The sequence below is a fragment of the Phyllostomus hastatus genome, unplaced genomic scaffold (assembly GCF_019186645.2).
Source record: "Phyllostomus hastatus isolate PE091 unplaced genomic scaffold, TTU_PhHast_1.1 phas_contig_137, whole genome shotgun sequence".
NCBI classification, from domain to species: Eukaryota; Metazoa; Chordata; class Mammalia; order Chiroptera; family Phyllostomidae; genus Phyllostomus; species Phyllostomus hastatus.
The window spans coordinates 20,429,875-20,455,914 of record NW_025333583.1 but is presented as its reverse complement, the minus strand read 5'-3'; the positions used below and the strand labels follow the sequence as shown (position 1 = coordinate 20,455,914).

The following is a 26,040-nucleotide window of genomic DNA, read 5'->3' as shown; positions in this document are numbered from 1 at the left end:
TTAATCATTTTTAACTGCATAGTACACATTAAGTACATTCACATTCACATAGTTGTGCAACTGTCGCTACCATTCATTCCCCATATTTCTTTTCATCTGATAAAAGTGAAAGTTTATACCCATTAATTCCAGCAACCACCATTCTACTTTCTGTATGATTTTGACTATTTTATGTATGTCATATAAGTGGAATGATACAGTGATTTTGTATGTGTGTGTGACTTATTTCATTTAGCATAATGTCCTCAAGAGTCGTCCATGTCGTATCATATAGCAGAATTTTCTTCCTTTTTAAGGCCAAATAATATGTGTGTGTGTGCATACCACATTTAATTTATTCATTCATCTGCCTACGGACCCCTATATTGATTTTACCTTTTGACTATCACAGATAATTTTGCCATGAGTATGCATATACAAATTTCTCTTCGAGACCTTGCTTTTAATTCTTTTGGGTGTATATACAGAAGTGGGATTTTGGGATCATATAGTCATTCAATTTTTAATTTTTTGAGGAACCACAATAATGTTTTCCATAGTGGCTGCACCATTTTACATTCATACCAATAGTACACAATGGTTCAAAGGCTCCAGTTTCTCCACATCCTCATCAAGAGTTGTTATTTTCTTCTTTTTAAAATAAAAATATTTTTTGATAATTGTTATATTAATGGTTGTGAGGTAGTATCTCATGTTTTGATTTGCCTTTTTCTAATGATTAGTGATAGCATCTTTTCATGCACTTTTTGGTCATTTATCTTCTTTGGAGAAATGTCTGTTTAAGACTTTTTCTCATTTTAAAATTGGATTGTTCATTTATTTTGTTGAGTTTTAAAGTACTTTTTCTAGTGCATTGTTAAAATTTGGTGGCAGCATCTGATGCATATAATTTTATGCTTTTGTTTCATTTAAGATTATTTCACTAGTATTTTTGTTATGTCTATAATAACTGCATGATATTAAGTGGATGTACAATAATGTATTTAACTGTTTCCTATTGATAGATAATTAATTTGTCTCCAGTTTTTTTTTTTTGCTGTTACATAACTTTCAAGTTTCATCAAATAGAATTTTATTTCTATTAGAATTAGTATGTCAAAGAGCATAAACTTTTTTTAAGGTTAGGGAACTTTGTATTAATATTAAAACAACAAATATTTTGAAGTGTAGAAAAATAGAAATGTTGATGTTCTTGATATGTAGTGCTCATTTACAAATTATTTTTCACTAACTTGTACTTTTAGCAGATTTGTATGTGAGTGTATAACTAATATTTCTGTTCATTATATATTTCCATAAATTTAAGATGGTGTCAGAAATATTTTAGAGAGCTTCTGGAGAAGCCTTTGAAAATGAAACTGCTTCAAAGAGCTTTTACCTTTCTATTTGAGGTATTCCTTTCATGGAGTCCCTGCTGAAAAATACCAGGAGTTTATTCCGATTATGTGAAAATACTTCAGAATAAAGATTTTAATACCAGTTCCTTGAATTTTTACATACTGTTAGGAGGAGTATCCCTGAAAGCATTTATGTAACTATGGTGCTTAACTAGCAGTAAAACAGTAAAGAATATATTAAGTAATAGTAGTGAATATCTGTGAAGTCAATGTCAGTACCACATTACCTCTGGAGCTTTAATATGCCTTCACTCACCTTTTAAAAATCGTTTATTCTTGGGAAACAAGTTTTGGACAGTGGGAGCAGCATAAGAGAAATGTTTATAAAACCTTTTGTTGTAAAAAAGTTGTTTGGCTTTTTCATCTATAAAGGCAGCTTCAGTGATAAAGACAGAATCTCACGTGTGTAGAGAGCCTGCTAATTACACATTATAGAAGGGTAAATCATAAAATGTAGTAAAAACTAAAATTTAATAGTATGAACTTACTACATTAAAATACACTAAGAACTACATTTGATTAGTATGTGACTTTCATCAATATATGAGACTCGTATAATTTTAAAAATCTATCATGTCATGGTCAGCATCTTTTTAAAAATTAAAATTTGAGATAGCTGTTATGATGGGTAGATAATTGCTCTTTCTGTCATGGGATAATTCAAAGTTTCTTATAATTTAGGTCTGGAAATTTGCTGACAGTTATAGCACTTTAAAATTTAATTATTTGATACCAGTTACCACATTTTATTTTGAAACGGGAAATGCTAGAGAAGAAAGAAACCCATTTTAGAAGGGAAAGCCAGGCTTTCGGACCTGGCCTTCCTAGTGGCCTTCCCACCTGGCAGTGGTCTTTTTTATTTCCAGAATATTCTAGTCAGAATCACTGTAGATTCATCATCAAACATTAGTCATTAAGTCTTATAAAAAAGGGGGAATCTTTGAAATAAATTGCCCAGCTCTTTTATTATACAAATGAGGAAATATGTCCTAAGAGATTTATTTAGCTGAAGATTAACACCACACATGATGGAGGAAGGGTTTCTTATCTAGGTATGTCTTTTGACCTTAAGTTTATTGATACATATAGTTTTGTAAGTGTATTAGTGGTCACTGTTTAGTCTGTAGGAGAAAATGTTTTTTTGTGATTTAAATATAGGAGAATTATAAATTACAGGTTTTATTGATAAACACATATTTGATGGAGATAGGTGATAAGATTCCTGAATATATAAAAATATGGAATCTTGTGAAAACTTCAAGTTTCTATGTGTATTACAAGATGCTTAAACTTTTTTGTTAGTAAGGAAGGGATCATTTATTCTAGTTTATAATAATAGTGAATAAAAACATTTGTTATTTAAATATTCTGACCTATTGGAAACATTGTCAACTAAAACTTATAAGTGTCATAAATAATTTATTAATTACCTGGAAGACTATAGGTTGGCTGCTGCAGTTTCTATGCTTTTTGTGTGTGTGAGATTCACCAGCCAGTTTAAGTATGCATTAATGTCCTTAAGTATTTGTATAACGACTTCAGGGCTTGTCAAAATAAGTGTCATCATAGTATAAAGTACTTACAATAGGATTCCATGGAATCATTTGTTTAAATTTTGTGATAGGTATAATGCATTTCAAAACACCTAATCAACAAAACAAACAAGCAAGCAAAATAGTGACAGTTTCCAGAGGATAGGCGGGTAGGGGATAAGGGGGGAAAGAAGGGAAAGGGTCAAGTCAGGGAACTTGTATAAAGGACCCATGGGCAAAGACTGGCGTGGGGGTAGGATTGGATTTTTTTTCTCCACAACTACCCCTTAAAATCAACTGCAACAAAAATGTATCATCAAGACAGTCTTAGGAATGAGAATGTATGAAAGGATCAACTAAAGGATGTTCTTGGAAAAGAGTGTTGGGAGTAGATAGAATGGTATACTTACTTTGGGAGTCACACCTACCTGGATGTGACCTTGAGCCTTAGTGACCTTGAGCAAATGTTTTTTAAATAGAACTTTGTTTAAATTTTAACTAATATAATGGAGAAAAAAAGAATTATGAAAGATTTTTCTTAATCTTTTTACACAGTATATTTGTAATCTTTAAAATTTAAAATTGTGGCAAAATATACAGAACAGTATTTGTATATATATTTTTATTGTGAATATATTTTGTTACTACTGAATATTTTTGTATCCTCCTTTTAAATGCTGTGATATCAAGAGTATGCCCATACCAAAACGAGTCTTCCCTTCTTCAAAATATATATCATCATATATTTTTCTTTAAAAAAATTTTTTAAAAATTATTTTGTTGTTGTTCAATTACAATTATCTGCTTTTACCCCTCACCACTCCCCCCACCTCCATCCCCTGCTTCCACCTTCCCCCACTTGGTTTTGTCCATGTGTCCTTTGTAGTTCCTGAAAACCCTTCCCCCTTTTCCCCGAATTATCCCCTCCCACCTCCCCTCAGGTTACTGTCAGTTTGTTCTTAATTGTAATGTCTCTGGTTATATTTTGCTTGCTTGCTTGTTTGTTGATTAGGTTCCAGTTGAAGGTGAGATCATACGGTATTTATCCCTCACTGCCTGGCTTATTTCACTTAGCATAATGCTCTCCAGTTCCATCCATGCTATCACAAAGGGTAGGAGTTCCTTCTTTCTGCTGTGTAGGATTCCACTGTGTAAATATACCATAGTTTTTTGATCCATTCATTTACTGATGGGCACTTAGGTTGCTTCTAGCACTTGACTATTGTAAGTTGTGTTGCCATGAACATTGGGGTGCATAGGTTCTTTTGGATTGGTGATTCAGGGTTCTTAGGATATAATCACAGCAGTGGAATTGCCTTGTCATCATATATTTTTCAAAACAATGTTTTTAATGACTGATGGAGGAGCAGAGGGACCAGTTTCCCTTCCTGAATAAAAGTTACTTAATCACCATGATGCCACTGGCTCCATTGCCACAGCCACCCCAGATGGTGGGATCCTGCTCATCTCTGGGACAGGCTCCAACTGCCATCCCAAATAAATAAATATTTCAATCCAGTAGTTCTCAAAGTGTGAGGTTTCCAAGATCATTTTAGGGAGCCTGCAAAGTCAAATTTTAATATTTTTCTTTGAGGCTAAATTTTCTTCATAAAAACATTAACCAAACAGCATTATTATAATGATCTGAATGAAATAGCAGGTATGAGAGTTCATCTGTTTTCTATTAAGTCAGACATTTTAAAAATTATAAAAATATAGAAGCAGTGCCATTCTCACAAATGTGAGTATAAGATATATTTTGGAAAATAACACTTTTCATAAAAATGTTATGTCAACGTATAAAGGGTTTATTGTTATTTTTGAATGAGTAAACATTTTTAATGTCTCGATTTTAATTTCTAATATGGTAAATATTGATAGATGTAACCCACATTACTGTTCTTTGGGGCTCTCACAATAATTTTTAAGTGGTTTAAGGGGTCCTGAGACCAGAAAGTTTGAGGATTTCTCTTTCAATTTATGGATGAACTGTAATTTATTTAACTATTCTATTATTGTTGGGTGTTTGGGTGGTTTCTTACTTTTTACTATTATACAATAAATAAGGCTAAAGTAAACATCTGTATTCTAAAATTGCAGCGTAAAGTTTCTGTTTCTTAGGGTAAATTTATAGAAATAAAGATACTAATTTAAAGAATAAAACTTTTAAAAAGATTCTTGTTATAGATTGCTTTCTGGAAAGACTTTACTCATTTTTGCTTTCATCAGTTTTGAGCAGTCAATATCCCTTATAGTAGATAGTATGGAATATTACTATTATTTAAAAATTTTCTGATAATTATAATACCAACTTTCATACCATATTAAGCCCTTATTTTGCGCCAGATACTGTTCTAATAATCCAGCATGGATTATCTCATTTCATCTGCATTCCTATTTCACGAGATAATAATCTTTTGCTTTTTGAGAAAACAACCTTGGAGAAGTGGTGTGTTTTTTTTGGTTTTTGTTTTGTTTTTTCTTAGCTAATAAATAGTGGAACCAAAATTCACTTCCAGGTTTCTATTTCCAAAGTCTATATTGTGAACACTGATTTATTTTTAGATTAAGCTTTACTTACCACATCAGACTACATACCTTAATCCACTTTATATTGCATTATTTCAGCACATTACTCGACTTTTCTCATTTCTGAAGTGATAAAACTTCCTAAGAACTTGATTCTTAGGGTGCTCTTGATAAATCCCTTATAAGTCTAACTTTCTCTCTTCACTCTCATTTGAACTCTTTCTTTTTACCCAGACTGTGACTGAGATGTTTGGGGATGCTGAGTTCATATACTTAAAATACTTGATTCCTTTTTAGTACACAAACTTACTTATGCTCAACTCTTGATACTGTTGATGTGTGTTTGCAAAAAAACTTTTAACAAAATGTGTGGTCAGATAAATTTGGAAAATGCTGCACATTTGTCAAACTACATATTAGCATATTTGAGACTTTAAAGAGTATTTCTGGAAAGAACCCAAGACCGTTTTTAAAGTTAGTTGAATAGCATTTCACAAACATACATGGCTACAGAACCCGCACTGTGCATCATTACTACAGGTTAGTCTATCTCAGTAGCACATTTTCTTTTCTGTGAAACATTCTCTCTGCTGGTTCTTTAAGAATTTAGGCATATTAACTAAATTAATTATTGCTGTTTCTTATTTTAGTTCTTTGAGTTCCAAGAGAGAATAAATAATAGAGTATATGAACTTAATATTTGTTACAAAAAATGAATAGTTGATTGTCAATTTAAATGTGTGGTATATTTCATAAGTGGATTCTTGGATTTATTTTCAAGAGACATGGAAACCCATTTAAGCTTCATTTCCGCTTATAGGTAACAGTTTAATGTTTTTTTTCTCCATTATTCTTGTCTCTGTTTTTAACAGCTATTTTTAAATGCTAACAATAAGGTGGCAGACAAGAACGAGAAAGACCTTGCCAACAAATTACTGACAGAAATAAATGAGGACCAGGTATCTACAAAGCCTGCATCTTGTTTCAGCTGAAGTCCAAAATCAGTCAGTGGGACCATCTATTCCTGTACTTTTCTTCTTTTGTCTTAAAATATACAAACATCATCTAATTCTAATCTTCATAAAATATTTTTTAAAAATGCTAAAAGCAGTTTTAATTATTTTATCTAAAAGATCAACAGATTAAAAATTTGGTGGTTGATATAAATGATCAACAGTATTCCGTTTGTTTATGTGTGCATTCTTTTCAGTGTGAGGAGATATAAAGTACAGGAATGGGATCCCAGTATCAGTGTTGTCCACCTGGTGGTGATTTCATAATTTTGGGGCTTCTTTTCCTAAGCATTGTGGTGTATTGGGACTTTAGGGCTTTGTGAATATGTATGGTCAGTTTTAATATCTTGATTCTTTGCTCTTGATTTCAAATAATGATTATAATTCAGTGGACAACCTGAATCTTGGAGGAAGGGAAGAAGATGCTGAACTCTTTGAGTCTTAATTTAGAATAAAACTTAACTTTTTTTTTCTAAATATTCAGGTATATATGGGGATAGGTAAAAATATATAATTTATGTTGCTTTTTGTAATACATAGGTAATTTAGTTTGGATAGACCACCTACAAAGTTGCTTTGTTTTTTTCTTTTCCAAAAATGTTTGTTTTCACATTTTGATGAGCTTACATGATGTCATAATTAACATCTTGATGTTCAGGTTTATAAATAGAGCTATGGTATAGAAAGAGACATGATAATCTATTTTCTATTTTGGATGTGCAACATCAAATTTCAGAGTACTGTTTTAGATATCTCTAAGTATTAGTCCCTTTTAAGGCCTTCCTATAGATACATAAAATAGTTATAATAGTTTTCTTCTTAGAGGTTTATGTCAGGATTTCTAATTTTAGGTTCTGTGATGCCTAGTCCTCTTAAAGTCTAGGAAAGATCTTATTTGTATGAAATTCTGTACGCAGAATGTTTAATGCATATTGTTTGTTACTTATGTTTATTTTATGTAATGTTTAATAAACAAAGAACATGAACAGAAACCAAGATATGAATTTAAATAACTTGCCTGAAAGTGGTAGCGCTTGGCTTAAAACAACAAAGATCAAATCAGTCCCCTTTTATTCAAATCTTTTTTAGTGGGAGGGAGAAGAAAATTCTATTTGTGGAGTGACTACCTTCAAGTCATAGTAATATATTCCCAAAAGCCAATTTTCGGGACTATTAGTTTTTACAACTTTCTAGTCCTTATGCTACAGTTTCATGGTTGACTAAGCTTAATGATATGAGTTATGTTCAGTTTTTTCAGTATTGTTGAGGTTATATTTTTTTGTTGTTATTTTTGCTATAAATACAGTGACCTGATATTTAACCTCTTTTTTATGTTGAAGACTAAACAGAAATAGACAAAATAAAACTGTTTATTTTTTTACTACTTTTAGCATTAAAGGTTACTTTAAAAAACATGACATTGCTCAAAGATGCATCTTTCATTTTCTGCTTTAAATTTTGCATATTATGTAAAAATAGATGCACTTTATTATTTGCAAGTGTATTTTTGATTAATTGATTGGTATATGCACATATACCATTTCAGGATTTGGAAACTAAGTAGACAAGACTATTTTAGCCATTTTATTATACATGCTAATAAAATATAAAGCTAGGTCATTCATGTGTATTTTTAAGAAAAATTAAAACATAATAGAATTTCCAATGATAGACCTCCCTCCCTTCCTCTTGAGATTGTCCATTAAAAAAAAAAGCATGGATTATGCTTGGTGTTTTGTGGTTTTCTTTTCCCCCAAATTTTAATGTAATGAGTGAATGTAACCATATCCTTCTTGACATGTGGCTTATTTCTGTCTGGTAGGTGACTTTTCTTGCAGGCTATAGTATTTCAGAAATCCATTTCATTGGAAGAGGAATGTATTGCATGTTAAGTAATTATTTTTTCAGGTTTTCAGAAACAAAGGTTTCCTAACTAACAAATCTTGACTACTTTTGTTAATTTCTTGTTTTTTTTTCCCCCCCTCTGGTAGGCATTTCAGGGACAGTTGGATTGTTTGGCTGTATCAACCATTCAGGCTTTGACAGCAGTAATGAACAAGTCTCCAGCTGCTAAGGTGAAACATGTATCCTCAAGCTCCAAAATGTTATTTTAGATATACAGTCATATCTCGGTACCCATCAACTTCAGAACTTGTCAAACCCTGTGCTCATCGCATTTTGACGAGAAAAAAATGTTTCAGCATTCGGTGCTTGCTCAGGACTCATCACACTTGTTAGAACTTGTATGAGCCATGACAGTGCCCTGCAAGAGAAAATGCTTCATCATTAGGTACTCGTCAGTTTCGGCACTTGTCATGAGTTCTGGAACGAATTAATGACGAGTACTGAGGTACCACTGTACCAGTTTTTATTATATAATTCCCAAAGTCATATATGAAAATGTATAATACATATGGTTTCACACCTGAAATGAAATACAGTATTTTGCCGTGTATAATGTGTACCTTTTTGCCCAAATTTTTGTGGGAAAAATAAGGATGCGTTTTATACATAGGAAGTACCTGAAATACCTTGTATCTGTTCTTGTGTTTTGTAATTATTTGTTACATAAAATTTCTTGTACCATAATGTGTTCAAAAATAAATACTAAAATTCCTTTATAATACAAAAAACAAGGATCTAAATATAAATAAATAAATAAATAAATAAGTAAATTAAGAAATTAGAATGAAAGATTTTTTCCTGAAAATTTGGGCCAAAAACATGGATGCTTATTATACACAGCAAAATATGATAGTTCACAAAATATCTTATCTTAGTATAGGAACCATTTTTCTGGTAATTTTAAAGACCGATATCTGTGGGCACTGCTTTGGGATTAAGACATTGATGACTAAACTGCAGGCCAGTAAGGATTTACAGTTGGCGTCTCTGGGCCACACTGAAAGAAGAGCTGTCTTGGGTCACACATTAAATACACAAACACTAATGAAAACTGATGAGCAAAAAAAAAGGCCAGTGTATAATTTTCATGATATTCGCTACCACAGACAAGCAAAAAAAGGCCTCCTCACATAATAACCCTAAATATGCAGCGGCCCTTTCAATAATGTTTTAAAATCGTCAAGCAGGGCCCAAAGTTTGTGATCACTAGTATAGAGAATGTTCATATCTCAGTAGTAAAACTTAGTATGAAACTTACTAATAAATCTAAGTAATGTTCTAAGTAAATGTATGACTTTGGTTTGGGCCTCATTCATAGCCATCCTGGGCTGCATACAGCCCGCAGGCCTCAGGTTGGACACCCTGACAGTAAACACATGAGAAGAGAGCACTGGTGTTGATTATTTTAAGTGATTCTATGATAGTGTATTTAAAGAATTAAATTTTATATCCTAGTTTTTTTTCATTAGTCGAATAATCACTCTTTCACTATTTGGTCAGTTTATGACTGCTGAGAACATGAACATTTTTCACGTGTCAACAGCTCTACCAATTGTGGACTTGTTTTTTCATATGGCCATGGAAATTCTTCTTCTTCGGTTGTAGTCACCAACCCTCAGGATTTTCTTTCCCTTCTCATTTCTTCCACAACCACTGGCTCTGTCCTGCTGTCCACTTACACTGATTTTGTGCTAGTGGTTTCCTCATAGAGTAGTTTTGGGGATTAGTGAGAACATCTGTATAAGGTGGTAAGCATAGTGCCAGGCACATGGTAAATGCTTAAAATATTACTACTATTGTTAACATCTACCTTTTAATCCATCATCTCTAATATGTTTCATGCCTTAATTACCTTTCTAGTACCAGAGATGAATGAATTCCTCCTTGCTTCCTAAGCTGAGCCATTAGTTGTATTCCACTCTTTGTTGATTTTTGTTAGGAAATGAACTTTTGCCCTATATTGTTGCTGCATATAACTCTTGGTTAGATTTCTGCTAACTAGGCTTTTACAACTGTTAACAGGCTGGCTTGAGAATATATCTAATCTCCATTTAAAACAGTTTCTATAAGGATAAAGATCATTTTAAGTTCTCTTAGTAATTTGGCTTCTGAGTATAAAGGATTGCTTATACTGTATTATGAAATTCAAACCTAAAATAGTGTTCAAAGCTTTTTGCAGCATCAGTGTTTTATAGTGTATAATGCCTTGCATGGTTAAAATTTTAAAATACTATTTAAATAAAAAGATCATTTAAGACATACCTTTTGAAAAGATTTTCTTTCTACTCTTGGTTGACAGTCAACTAGTTCCCTTTGTCAGAGACAACCAGTCTTACTCATCTTGTTTAAATCTTCTGATTTTATAATGAGTGTGTATAGTTCTGACTCCTTTACTGGACCAGTTTACTGTTGCTCGGTTTTTTGGTTGTCTTCATATTTTACCTAATGGTTTTGTGTCTCTCAATTTCAAAAATATGTGATTAGACCTTACTAAAGTAATCTTTGTGCTCTAGCTAATTCAGACCATTTAGATACAAAGAGTCAAAAGAAAATGACCCAGGGTTTTGTTTTGTTTTGTTTTTTGCCACTACTCAAAATTGCCAGGATTCATTAGTCCTTTGAGGCTGCTCTCTGACTCCCGTTTTTCCCAGATTCTCCTTATTTTTTCTCCATTTTTGTTTTAACTTAATGTAATACTGCTCTAATTATAAATCAAGTGAAGAAAATAAAGTGTCATGTGGCCTGACCTGTAAAATAATTTTATAATATGTAGCTGTTGTTAATTTTAGTTATTATATTATATATTATTATATTATATATAATATATAGTAATTATTAGTAATTAATTAGTAATTAATAGTAATTATTATATATTTTAGTACATTATTATAAATTATATTTCAGAAGGTATATGGAGTTCATTTTAAGATGAAGATACACGTGGTTTGAGAAAACAGAAATGTTGAACTTATAATCCTTCATATTAATTAGCTTAAATGGATGTTGCACAACATTTAAAAATATTTTCCAGAAAATCTGGTCTTTGAAAATGTGCTTTGATATGTTGATTTTTCTCTCCCCTAGGAAGTATTTAAAGAAAGAATTGGTTATACACATATGTTTGAAGTATTAAAATCCCTGGGTCAGCCGTCACTGGAACTACTTAAAGAACTTATGAATATGGTGAGTTTTTTTTAGCTTTGTTAGAAGTTGTGTTATTTCCCTATAAAAAATGGTAACTAACTTTTGATCCCTTATGTTGCTTTACAGGCTGTAGAGGGCGACCACACTTCAGTTGGGATTTTGGGCATTAGTAATGTCCAGCCTCTCTTACTTCTTATCCAGTGGCTTCCTGAGCTAGAATCCCAAGATCTACAGATCTTCATCTCTGATTGGCTGAAAAGAATTTGTTGTATTAATAGGCAGAGTCGAACTACTTGTGTCAATGCAAACATGGGAATTAGAATCATTGAAACCCTTGATTCCCATCCTGCCCTCCATCGAACTTGTGCTGAGAACCTGATTGCTCTCCATGGTTCCTTGGGGAGTCAGTCAGTAAGCTCAGAAGAAATCCGTCGACTACTAAGATTGCTGAGAGTGGATGAATCTGAGTGTTTTCACCCTTATACTACTCCCGTGACTCAAGCAATCCTGACAATGGCCCGAAAACAAAGTCTAGAGAGTGCACTGCAGTATTTCAATTTGTCACATAGTATGGCAGGAATTTCTGTGCCTTCCATACAGAAATGGCCAGGATCTGCCTTTTCCTTCAGTGCTTGGTTTTGCTTAGATCAGGATCAGTTGACGCTTGGCAATGCTAACAAAGGAGGAAAAAGAAAACAGTTGTACAGGTACGGGTACAAGTTATAAAATATAAGTGAATACTGTCATAGGATATATGCTGTGATTCTTAAAAAGGAAAAAGCTTTTCCAAGCATTTAGTTTTTACTTTATTTATTTTAATTTTCATTTCTGAGGTAACTTGAATGAAAGTAGCAGCAGTCCTTTCCCCCACAGTGGTATATAAATTGTTGAGCTCAAAAGCAGAAATGCAGCTCAAGGATATAGTTTTCAAATGTACAAGTTATGTACACAGTTTAGTTATAGATGCTTTGTTGCTTTCATAATAATAATTGTATATCTCAAATATTTTGCTCATTCTGAGTTAAGTTTGGAAGCAAGTTTCATCTTAAAAATACTATAAAAATGGAAAACAAAGGAATAATAAACTTGAAATTGAATCTCTCTGCTCCACTAAAGGTGCTGTATAATTATGTGAAGGACCAGAAAACCTATATATGTACACCCAAAATTAGTCACTTCAGTAATAAGTTTTAATATACCTTTGATTTTTAAGACCTTTATCTTTTCTGAATCCTACTTGGGCAAATTTTTAAGATTTGAAAATTTATACCTTTTACTATAGTTTACTAATGGAATTCAACTTGTAAGACTACCTTTTATGGTTTAATGAACTCTTAATGCCCAAAAAAGATTTAAAAATCATCTTTGAACCAAAGTTGGACTGATGTGTGGCAGTAGAATGTAAGCCACAATGCCTTAGATAAAAATATTCATGATGACCTTTATGGTTTTGTGTGCTTCAGATAAACTGAATAACTGACTTCAAAAGTTTTGATAAAATGTATTTTTGTTAGCTTTTTTACAGGAAGTGGCATGGGTTTTGAAGCTTTTATTACCCATTCAGGTATGTTAGTTGTGGCAGTGTGCACAAAAAGAGAATATGCAACGGTTATGCTTCCTGACCACAGTTTCTGTGATTCTCTCTGGGTAAGGCTTTAGGGCATCACATTTAACTTCTTGATTCTTTCCTTTAAAAAGCACTCATTTGCCCTGCCTGGTGTAGCTCAGTTGGTTGGGCACCGTCTCACAAAGGGAATGGTTGCCAATTTGATTCCTGGTCAGGGTACATGCCTGGGTTGCACGTTTGGTGCCAGGTTGGGATATGTACTACAGGAGGCAACCAATCGATGTCCCTTTCTCACATCTATACTTCTGCCCATCTCTTTCTCTCTCCCTTCTGCTCTCTCTAAAAATAAATAAATCTGATAAAAACCACACATTTGTTGAATGTATAGTAGGTGTTATCTGCTTTTTGAGTAGATTAATTTTCACTTTGTATTCATGTTGAAGTTTGTAAGGAGGTTAATACCATTTATCATTATTATTATAAATTTAGCAGTAATTATTTTTCTGCTAAAAATTAAAATGTGATTGCTTTCACGTGTTCTAGAATTAAATTTGAATGAGAACATAAATTGTTAAAAACTTCATTTCTGTTGCTTTTCTTAAAATATGACATGGTTCTCATTAGAAAAAGTTGATTCTGAAGACTACTCATAGACTCGGAAAATATACTGTGTTACAGTTGTGTGTAGATTTTCTAGAATAGTTGTTTTCATAATACAGAAAAAAATGCTGCTCACTTGAAGATCATCATTTTACTCAACATTTAGTTAGGCTTAATGTGTTGCTGTTCACACAAACTAGTTATAGAGTAATATTCTGAAAACATTATCATTCCAAGAACTTAATATGATTTTTCTCTTTTCAAACACATGTCTTACTTTGCCAGCACAACATAACCATTGTTCACATGCCTGGAAAAAGGCCCTTTGGGCAGAGCCTTGTCTACATCTACGACAACGGGCAGCAGAAGGCCTCTGCCCCGCTCCGGTTTCCTGCCATGAACGAAGTGAGCACAGCTAACTACTGTTCGTAGGACCAGCTCATTGAGAACTCTTGAAAAATTTTAGTTTAGTGTAGAAAGTTCTCCTTATTCTAAGTACGTGCCTATAAATTTTTATGTTTTCTCTATACTAAGATACAGTAAGTTAATATTTAATTCAGTTAGCCTGTTATCATTAGTTGAAGTCAGACAACATGTAATAAAGAAAAACAATTCAAGGAAGAAACAAATGTAATTAAAGGCTTAGAAGAAAAGACTTAAAACAGCCAAAGGGAAACCAAAGAAATTGAATTAAGCAAAGGATCGTTTAATAAACTCTCCAAGTATAGGAACAGTTACAAATTGTTATGGTGGACTCATTTACTTCTCCATTGAATTTGAAACAACAATGAAGAAACTTTAAATCTTTACATGGTATTTTGGTTAGATGTAAGATATAATTTATTTTCTAGCGTGATTCTTAACATTAGTGTCAAAGTTCTTTGAAAGTATTTGGATAATTTTGAAAGGACCTTTTGTGAAGGTAATAGGATGGATTAGATTACTTCCCAAATTCTAGAATTCTGGTAATTTCTTCTTGATATTTATCTCAATGACCATTTCAGGATAACCTATAATTAGCATTATTATACTGATGTTTAATTCTTTGTTTACAAATTTGAAGGGGTAAATGGAGTTTTCTCTGTTTTAGAATATAGTAAAGTTCTTAAAACATTTTTGTTAATATACACTCATTAAAAATTTAAACTTTGAAAAAGGATATAAAGTGAGTTATGAAAGTAATGTATACAAGTCAAGTAGGTGGAAGGTAACATCTGTAATGTGAACTTATGTGTGCACTTGCACATACATATCGTAATCTAGCAAATGTACTTGTTTAATTTTATGAATTGTTTCATTTTAAATGTGATGATAGGAATTTAATTAAAATTATGTGATTTGTTTTGTTTGTTTCTTAATTTTTAGCCGTTTATTTCATGCTGCATTGGTTCAGCTGGACAAAGAACCACCACTCCTCCACCATCCCAAATTCCAGATCCACCTTTTTCTTCTCCCATTACCCCTCATCGGACATCCTTTGGTGGAATTCTCTCATCGGCCTCCTGGGGAGGAACAACTGAAAAATCAAAATTGATTACCAAATTGATATCAGCAGGAACCCAGGACAGTGAATGGGGTTGTCCCACATCTCTGGAGGGCCAACTAGGGTCTGTCATCATCTTCTATGAAGCATTGCAACCTCCCCAGGTGAAGGCATTATATTTAGCAGGTGAATATATTTACATTTATATTGTTTAATTAAACTTAGTTTTATTTCTGTTGCCTAAACCTGAAAAGTGTATTTTTTAAAAAATTCTCATCTGAGGACATGGTTATTGATTTTTAGAGGGAGGGGAAGAGAGGGAGAGAAACATTGATCGGTTGCCTCTTGTACCTGCCCCAACTGGGGACTGAACCTGCAACCTAGGCATGTGCCCTTCCTGGGAATTGAACCCGCAACCTTCTGGTTTATGGGACGACACTCCAACTAACTGACCACACCAGCCAGAGCTGAATAGTGTATTTATTTTAGTTGAAACTTAAAGGGGAAAAAACCCCCACCACATACCATACTTTTTTCCCCCTCAGCATTATTGAGATGTTACTGACATATATGTATGTTTAAAGTATAAGAAAATGAAGATTTCCTGGCTGGCGTAGCTCAGTGGATTGAGCACGGGCTGGGAACCAAAGTGTCCCAGGTTCGATTCCCAGCCAGGGTACATGCCTGGGTTGCAGGCCATAACCCCCAGCAACCGCACATTGATGTTTCTCTCTTTCTCTCTCTCTCTCTCTCTATATATATATATATCTATCTCCCTCCCTTCCCTCTCTAAAAATAAATAAATAAAATCTTTAAAAAAAAAAGAAATGAAGATTTGATACATCATATGTTGCAAAATGATTGCCATAATAGTTAATACTTCTATCCCCTCACATAATTACCATTTTTATATGTGTTAATAATATTTTAAGATCTACTTTATTTTTTTCCTTTTTATTGTTTATGGGGTGACAGTGGTCACCCCAATAACAAAATTACAACAGGGTTCAGTGATACGATTCCACAATACATCATCTGTACACTGTATTGTGTTTTCACCACTCCAAGACAAGTCTCTTTCCATCACCATTTACATCCCCATGCCCTCCTCCACCTCTCTAAGATCTACTTTAACAACTTTTAAGTATGTTACACAGTATTATTAATTATAGTGTACCATACTCTTTTTGGTAGGCTAAGTAGAGCAAAGCTTTGGGAAATATTTCAAATGTTATCCATAAAACTACCTACTATTAGTTTGTTAGGACGGCCATAACAAAATACCACACATTGCATGGTTTAAATACTATTTTATTACAGTTCTGGAAGCTAGAATTTCAAGATCAGTTTTCTGTCAGGCTTGATTTTAGGTGAGGCCTCTATTCCTGGCTGGTAGGTGGCTGCCTTCTAGGCTATGTCCTCACATGGAGTCTCTTCCCTGTATGTGTGCAGAGAGAGTATCTGTGGTGGCTTTTCCTCTTATAAGTGGCCCTGTTGGATTAGGGTCTGGCCCTTGGGACATCCTTTAATCTTAATTACCTCTTTAAAGGCCTTGTCTCTAAATACAGTCACATTGGGGATCATACCTTCAACATGTGAATTTTGTGGGTATACAATTCAGTCCATAATGCTTTTACCAGATTTTAATAAAATGAGGAAACAAATATAAGCCCGCCTTCATAAGAAATTACATGACTGGTGCTAAAATCATGAGTTTTATTTCAGAACTTGTCATTTTTATAATTTGTATTAATATACCTGAAGAATTCATGAAGGCAGTAGAATTATGAGTCCTTAGATAAAATTATGAGCTGTTTTTATTTTGGCTTTTTCTCTTGGCTGTGATTTAAAATATGCACAGATTATTATTGGATCTTAATTATTTTAAAAATTATATCTATTTTTCATAGATTATTCAGGAGCTAAGCCTTTAAGTAGTCATGTATATTAACTCTGAAGAATAGCTTATTATTTGTCAAAATTTCTTTTTTAGATTACATGGGAGTTTTGAGATATATGAGAATGTCTAAACTTTCAAAGTCTAGAACCTTTTCATTACTTTAAAACTCACCACAATATTTGAGGTTGAGCTTTATAATCCAAAAAATTCCAAATTGATAAGTCACTTAGTGTAATCATCACAGCTGTGTAGTTTGGATTTTGTTTTTATAGTTGTTTCTACTTACAACTCTAGTAAATAATAATTATTTGTTATATAGTGATCATAATGATCATTTTAATGGCTGCATAGTTGGATTCATAATTTATAATTGCTTATAATATTTAATATTTTTATTTTTATTTTACTTATTTTTTTAATTGTTGTTCAATTACAGTTGTCTGCATTTTCTCCCCACTACTCCCCCTCCCAGCCCAGCCAAACCCACCTCCCTCCCTTGCTTCCACACTCCCCCTTGGTTTTGTCCATGTGTCCTTTATAGTAGTTCCTGAAAACTCTTCTCCCCACAGTTCCCTCTCCCCTCCCCTCCCCTCTGGCTATTGTTAGATTGTTCTTAATTTCGTTGTCTCTGTTTATATTTTGTTTGCTTTTTTCTTTTGTTGATTATGTTCCAGTTAAAGGTGAGATCATATGGTATTTGTCCCTCACCACCTGGCTTATTTCACTTAGCATAATGCTCTCCAGTTCCATCCATGCTTTCACAAAGGGTAGGAACTCCTTCTTTCTCTCTGCTGTGTAGAATTCCATTGTGTAAATGTACCATAGTTTTTGATCCATTCATTTACTGATGGGCACCTAGATTGCTTCCAGCACTTGGCTATTGTAAATTGTGCTGCTATGAACATAACATAGGCAGGGAAATCTTAGATATTTCACACAGCAGTATTTTCACTGATATGTCCCCTGGAGCAAGGGACATAAAGGAAAGAATAAACAAATGGGATCTCATCAAAATAAAAAAGCTTCTGCACGGCTAAAGAAAACAGTATTAAAATAAAAAGAGAACTGATAATATGGGAAAACATATTTGCCAATGACACCTCAGACAAGGGTTTAATCTCCAAAATATAATATTTAATATTGATATAAACTTCAAATATTAAATGTGATGAACTGTTGTACTTATCATTTTTTCTTATTTTCATAGATTTATTTATGGTAAAATTCCAGGATGAATATTTAAAGTGATAAATATTTTTATGGCTTTCAAAATATGTTACCTAGTCAGCTTCCAAAAAGGATATACTAGTTGACAGTCCCTAACAGTAATACATAAGTATACCAGGTTCATCACAGCCTCATTAAGGTGGAATGGTCAATACTATTTCTTCCATTTTTTATGTAAAAGTGAACCAGTTTTAATTGTATTTCTTTGATTTGTTTTAAAGTCAAGAATTTTTTCCTGCTCATTTTTATTTCATTTCGGTGATATACATTCACATCATTGATTATATTGCTATTTTGTCATACAAATTTTAATTGGTTTACATTAGATAAATTAATAGATAAACTGTTATATTTAATATTAGTTTTATAAATTTCCTTTCTGAAGTGGAGATTGATTCATCCCCCCAACTTTTCTAGGTTTTGGATGAATTAGAAGTGTTATAAAAATAAAATACATTTTGGCTAGTGTGTTTTAACTGTGTTAGGAGCTTCAAAGCGCTCAATTTTAAATTTTGTTCTGATTGCACAGAACCAAAGAGGCCATGTCTATTCACTGATATGTGTGTATGTGTATAAATAATTTTCAGGTCCAAACTGTTTAAGCCCTTGGAAATTTCAAGAGTCTGACATGGCTGATCTGCCTGGTAACGTCCTTCTTCACTACACTGCAAAGGTCAGAGTAAATACATGGATTGTTCATTTAGTTGTAACTGTGCTGTCTATGAAGTAGAATTCCTTTTTAAATTTTGTCATTTCAGTGGGTAATTGAGAAGGAAGGGTTTGAATTGCCATTAAAAATTATTTTTAAAGGAAGCAGAGAAGCACTAAAAACAAAGGCGTGCCTCTCAACTGTGGTTCAGATGTGATCATTAGTCAGCCCAATAGTATGATTGGCAACAGCTGTAGTAGGAATTTGTACTAATGAATTGATTTCAGATAATGAATCAGTTTAAACATTTTTCTCCTACTTTTTGGGGAGGAGAGAGAAAACATAATTTGCTCAGCATTTGCTTTGTAACTTTTTAAATATGTTAGTCTGAAAAAAACAAAACCATTTACTTAGAAGGAGAAAAAGAAACCAACTATGCTTAGTCTTTTTTCCTTGAACAAAAAGGTCAACAAGGACTGAGGGAAGAAGATCAAGGTAGAACTGGAAAGGAGAAAAGGGAGAAGAGGCATAAACAAACTATATCAATTGCTTTCATTATATTCAATTTGACATTGACATAGAAAATGCTTTTGCTATGTGAGATTATACATTGTAGATTTTTGTTTTTAGTTTAGCCTGCTAGTGTATGGCCATAATTTATTACATCAAATACTTATTTGTTATATCTAGTCTAATGAAATTTACTTATTATTTGGTATTTTTCCCTAACTTTTTATTTTGATTAATTTCAAACATAGAGAGATTATATACTGTCCACCTAAATTTCCCAATTATTACATATTGCCACAGTTTTATCTTTCTCAAATCATTTGTGAAAGCAGATTGACATACTTATCAAGACACTTGAATCCTAACTTTTTCCCCTACATAATCATTAACCTATCTAAAAAATTATCAATAATTCAAATACTATATAACTCATATTCAAATTTTCCCAATTTTCCTTAAAATACTTGCTTAGTCTTTTAATAATTTAACCCTGGAAGCCCTGGTTGGGTGACTTAGTTCCTTGGAGCATCATCCTGTACACCAAAAAAAAGTTGCAGGTTTGACTCTGATCAGGGCACATGTGTAGGTTTTGGGTTCGGTTCCTGGCTGAGACACATATAGGAGGCAACTGATCAATGTTTCTCTCTCTGTTTCTCTCTCACCACCCCCTCCCGTTTCCTCCCTCCCTTCCTCTCTCTAAAATCAATGAACATATCCTTGGGTGAGGATTTAAAAAGATTATTTTAAAAAATTTAACCTTGGATCCATTCGAGGTTCATGTGTTACATTGGTTATAGTGTCTCTGAGTTTCTTATTTTTTTTTGTTTGTTTCCCTTTTAACTTTTTTCCAAACATATGTTTGTTTACCAAACTAGATTTAAGTTATTTCTTGTCAGAGGCTATATCTTATACTTACTTTCATTACAACTATCTGGTATAGGTAGATAGGGAATAATTAGACTTAATGTCACCTAATATATTTGGTATATTATATGCCTATATATGTGATGGCTAACTGGTTTTTTTTTATATTATAGTTGCCATATTTTTTTTTTCAAAGTAATTTTGAAGAATTAAAGGTTGAATTTTTACTGTTGGAAGTAAAATTTCTGTTATACTAAAATAGATAAAAATATAGCCATTATTTGTTTTTGAAATGAAAACATGTCAAGTATATGCAATAAAACAGTTTATTGGAGGAATCTTTCTTGCATATGGTGATATGGCATGCTACAAGGATTTTCTGGTTACATGAGTTTGGGGGGATGTTGCATTTTGTATATCCCTCTTGGAGACTAGTGACATGCTTGAAAAATTCTGCTGTAAGAAACTAATTTACTTTTGTTTTATCCTACTTTTTCACCAGGTATTTGAACATAGGACACATTTTGTATTTTATCTCAGTAATAAATGCTAGTTTGGGAAAAGCTGCTGTAGAGGATTTTTGACAGTCAACAGTTTGTTATTTGTTATTTTTGTATTCATTTTTAGGAGGTGTTTAACCATCTCTTTGCTTAAAATTTGAGTGTCTTCTCTGTGCCAAGAATTGTCTGAACTTTTAGGATATAAAGATGAATAAATTAAAGCCAGTGGCTTTATCGGAAGCTTCAAATGTAAAGTTACATAAATGTGTCAAAAAATTAAGTGCAGTGTAATTTTACGAGCATTTTTCTGTTTAGCTACCTCTTGTTAGATGTTTATAACATTATGCCCTATGCTAAATGCTTTATATGTATTATTTCATTTAATCTTCACAAAAGTTTTGAGAGGGCACATGGTATCTCTATCTTTTCTAAACTCTAGTTTTCTGAGACTGAGTAAAGATAAGTAACTTGCCTCGCCTCATAATTCTAGTGAATGGCCAGCTGGTTTAATTCCTATCCTTACCCATTATATAATATGTCTGTGTTGGAATCATGTACAAAATGCAGTGCAGGTACAAAGGAACAGTGGTTTGTTTTTCCAGGAGGTTAGGTAGCATAGAAAACATGGTGTTTGACTTGTGTTTTAAAAGGCAAAGTTGAGGAATGTGGAAGGCACAGTGAGCAGCACCTACAAAGGCACCGAAGGTAAAACTGTTCTGCATATATTGGGTATAGTGTACAAAGCAGGAAGAGACAATGGCAGAAAATGAGATTAGAGAGCAAATGGAGACCAGATCATAGCAAACCTGTACTAGGCTAAATAGTAGGCATTGGGTAGGATTTTTAAGCAGGAGAGTAATTCAAAGTTTGCATTTTAGAAAAAAATCTCATATTGCAATGTGGAAGTCAAATTGGAGGTATAGGAGGCTGGAGGCAGTCCTATATCATTATGAAATTAGGTCATAGGTACACGGGTACTGAAAGTAAGGTAGTAATGGGAGAAAGACATTTCTGTCTCTGACACTAATACAGTTTACACTGAGTTAATGTAAACTCAATTTACATTTGTCTTACTAAAGCAATTTTTCTCAGTTGCCTTAAGAGGGAAGCCGTAGCTGCATCATCTGTGTTAACATTTGTAGATTTCTTTTTTGATAGGGATTAGATTTGAGGATGCTTTATTGCCTACAGATTCACAGACTGAATGTGAAGTTACTTGCTTTAGAAGCCTTTATGGAAGTTGACAAATTACTTCAACAATTTCTAGAGTTTCAGACTAAGCTCTTAATCTGAATATAACTAGAATCAGTCAGTAATGTGATGGAAAATAGTACCTTATGCATGTGGTTGGATTTTCATATTGTAATATATTGTTCTGTGATTTCTGTATCATACTTTAGTCACATTTTAAAAATATCCTCATGCAAAAGAAACATCAATATGATAGAGAAACATCAATCGGTTATCTCCCGTGTATGTCCTGACTGGGAATTGAACATGCAACCTTTCGGTGTACAGGATGATGTTCCAACCAATTGAGCCACCCAGTCAGGGCTTTAGGCACACTTTTTTGTGGACCATGAAATTGTGCTTAGGGAAGTACTAATGGGAATAAAACATTGAATTTTTTTTAAAGTCAAGAAAATCTTCCTGCATACATCGGTTTAAAAGAGGAAATATTTAAATTGTGTGGTCGGTGAATGGTTCTAGCAGTAGTTCAACTATCAGATAATAAGCAGCAGTGACCTGTATTTGATGAATGAGTACTTTAGAATCTAGCCCTTGATTCCTTTAAGAAATAATCAGAGAACAGCAATACTAAACTTAATATTGTAGGCATCTTTTTAACTGTGCTATGTACTTTTTTAAAATTATGGTGAAATGTTCCATCTGTAATTAAAGTTATGTTTTGTCTTTATTGTGCTTAGCTGTTTGACTTGTTTTTTGTTTGTTTTATTCTTAGGCCTGCAAAAATTCTATCTGTCTTGATTTATCTACTAACTGTTTGCATGGAAGGTTAACAGGAAACAAAGTAGTGAACTGGGACATTAAGGTAAGTTAATCATAAATGGCAGGCAACACATTATGTAAGTTTACTGATCCTTTACAATGGTTTATCTTTTGAGCACCATCAGATTGATTTAAATAGTGTCACCACCAATTAAAAAGTTTGCAGGCAAGTTATAAAGTTTGAAGGATGAACAAATAAGTAGTGAATGACTGATTTGCCAGAAATTTACTTTTTAAACATGCTATCAGCTTAACAATTTTTAGGAGAAAAATACAAGGGGGACCAAAAAAACCCCAAACAAACTGTAATTATCTTCTGGAGGGCAGACCCCTTGTAGTTTGGGTTACCACACTACATGAGTGTTCTAAGAATCCATCTGTATCAGTGTACAGTGTACCAACTGGCATTGTTGTGAGAGGCTGCGTTTGGCTTCAGTGAATTTATTTTGAAGACTCTTTCAATACTTCTGCACATTTCATGATATGTGATTTACAGTTGCACCTGTCCACACCATACTGAGTGTTCAGGAGTTTTTGACCAAAAATGGCATGACTCTGGGACCCCCACCCCCATTCACCTGACCTTGCCCCAAGGGACTTTTTTTTGTGTCCCCAGTGAAAATCCTTAGAGGGAAACATTTTGCTTATGTGGAAGAGGTGAAACAAAAAACAGCAGAAGCACCAAAAGGCATCAAAATCAATGAGTTCAAAAACTATTTTGAGTAGTGGAAAAAAAGTTTTGATATATCAGGTGGAGAGTAGTTTGAAGATGACTGAAGTTTAAACATATAAGAATAAATACACAGATCTTTATAAATACTGTTTTCTTGGGGGTCCTCCCTTGTATACTGTCTTAATTAATTATACCTCCTGTTAATGTATTTAATCCCTAAAACTATGTGACAGATTTTGACCCCTTCTAGTCACTTAACACCAGTTGAATTTACTTATTCTTTCAGTGGAACAAATCATTAGAATAATTCTTCTTGTGTAAAAATGAATCCATCAGTTAATATTAATCTCATGTTATTTGTGTGGTATAAATCTATCTTTGACTTGAAGAGAACACTTTTTATCTGTTAAGGTGATAAGCTTTATGATGTGTCTACCAATTTATAAGTTAACATTTGCTGTCACTTGTAAGATGGGTCTTACAGGCTTGTAAATATGGAGAAGTTGTGTACAAACTTAAGCTAGGTCTACATGGCACTTTAGAACATCTTGGCAGTTAATAATAGCTAATGTATAGACTCACTGTATGTCAGGCACCAAGCACTTTTAGTATATTAGCTTACTTAATTTTTGTAACAACTTTACCAAGTGGGAATTAGTATCCCTAATGATATTTCCTTTAGAGATAAGGAAACTGAGGCAGAGAAATTAGTAACATGTCAAAGGATATTGAATATATTTTGTTAAGCTATCCAAAATAGTCACTTTGATCTTTGGTTGAAGCCACGCACTCCACCTTTTTTGTTAACTAAAATTAGAAGAGTCAGTCATATTTCTCTTGCCAAATACATTCTGTTTTTCCCCCATGATTTATTCTCCTAATTGCCAAATTTCCTTGTGACCATTTCCTCTTACATCATTAATGTTACATTAAAAAGTTAACTTACGGGGTCCTGTTTAGATTGCCTGTGTTTGGAATTCCTGAACTTTGGAAAACAGAGGTGCATTAAAAAATGGTCTGGCTTATTCTCTGTTGAGGATTGGTTATGGTGACTGCTGAGGCTGCTCTTTACAGCATGTGCCTGTACAAAAGTTCCTTCAGCATAGACTATACCATACAGTGCCTAAAGGTTTAGTAAATTAGATATTAAATGACAAAATTGCCCTTGTTTTAAAGATGAAAAATTATCAATTTCTTTTTCAGGACATCATAAACTGCATAGGTGGATTAAATGTACTCTTTCCTCTATTGGAACAAATCAGCCATATTCGTGAAGGGCAAATTCCTGAAGGAGTGACTGAAAGAACAGTTTCTGAATTGTTAACACCTGTAGAAGGAGATAGGGTGGTATCGACCCCCACAAAGACATCAGGTATTAAGATGAAATTAAAACGATTTGAGGGTTAATGGAAAAGTAGATTAAAATATCTTGATACCATTAGGAAGAAAGTTAACCATTTGTAGGTGAAGTAGCCCATCCCTAATATACTAATGTAGTTCAGAAAATTTATAATACTTTGGTCAAAAACTTAAGGTGTTGGTTTTACTCTTATCCTTAGTTTGTGCTCTCAGTGAAAATATGATATTATTAAATTTACTGTAGAGAAAATATTTACATGTGCATATAAGTATACAAAATGAAATTGCTGATTTCTCTGATATTTGTGTTCTACAAGTGACATTTGGAGGCATATTTCTTAACCAGATTCTTTGTATGGTACAATATTCATTATGATATAGAAACTATGTTATAAAAGTAATTAGCGTAATTATGATAATTAATGACATGTTCACAATTCCACAGAGTCAAGACTAGAGAGAAGTTTAGTTGCAACGTTTATCTTGATTGTGAAACACTTGATTCAAAGACATCCTATTAACCAGGACAATCTTATTCATTCCCATGGAGTTGCCACTCTTGGTGCCCTACTTCAGAAGGTGAGCTAGTCCAACATAAGATGTGGCTGATGATTTTAATTAGCAGGTAGTGTTGGAGTTTTTCTCCCTCATAAGTAAGTATTTTTTTAAAAACTACACTATTACAGCTTGTTGTATTAAAGGATGTAATTTACTTCATAAGTAGATTTAGGAACTATTGAATCATCTTATACAAGAATTACTTAGCATGTGTAACAGGACCTTGTTTGTTAGCTTTGTTATTTGGGATATTTGATCAGTTTATAACATTAAGAAGATATATTCTAATTACTTCAGAAAAATTAATGTTTTAAGTTGTTTACATTTTTAATCAAGAGTTTTATATTTAGTAGATGTTCTAAATAAATTGTTTGAAATTATAGCTTAATAACAATTATTTTAACTGAATTTTACAGAACCCTTTTCTGTTTGGATTTTAGGTGCCAAACACCTTGATGGATGTTAATGTATTGATGGCAATTCAATTACTAATTGAACAGGTATCATTAGAGAAAAATACTCAGCTCCTGCAACAAATGTATCAGTATTTACTCTTTGATTTCCGTATTTGGAACCGTGGAGATTTTCCCTTTCGAATTGGTGAGCGCAGGCTGTTACAA

The 26,040-nt window shown here is 33.0% G+C and overlaps 1 protein-coding gene across 8 annotated transcripts in view; it reads left to right on the top strand.

Annotated features, from left to right (window-relative positions):
• NBEAL1 (neurobeachin like 1) overlaps positions 1-26,040 on the top strand; it is a 164,650-nt gene that overhangs the window by 52,742 nt on the left and 85,868 nt on the right. For 7 of the 8 annotated variants that reach the window (XM_045855797.1, XM_045855829.1, XM_045855803.1 and 4 more), the window contains 12 exons: positions 6,331-6,417; positions 8,463-8,546; positions 11,461-11,559; positions 11,647-12,227; positions 13,035-13,167; positions 13,973-14,092; positions 15,053-15,356; positions 18,885-18,970; positions 22,784-22,873; positions 24,707-24,875; positions 25,308-25,441; positions 25,861-26,020. In XM_045855797.1, the coding sequence (XP_045711753.1) occupies positions 6,331-6,417; positions 8,463-8,546; positions 11,461-11,559; positions 11,647-12,227; positions 13,035-13,167; positions 13,973-14,092; positions 15,053-15,356; positions 18,885-18,970; positions 22,784-22,873; positions 24,707-24,875; positions 25,308-25,441; positions 25,861-26,020 (2,047 nt within the window). The remainder of the gene's footprint in view (positions 1-6,330; positions 6,418-8,462; positions 8,547-11,460; positions 11,560-11,646; positions 12,228-13,034; positions 13,168-13,972; positions 14,093-15,052; positions 15,357-18,884; positions 18,971-22,783; positions 22,874-24,706; positions 24,876-25,307; positions 25,442-25,860; positions 26,021-26,040) is intronic. The other variant, XM_045855825.1, reaches the window with a different exon arrangement.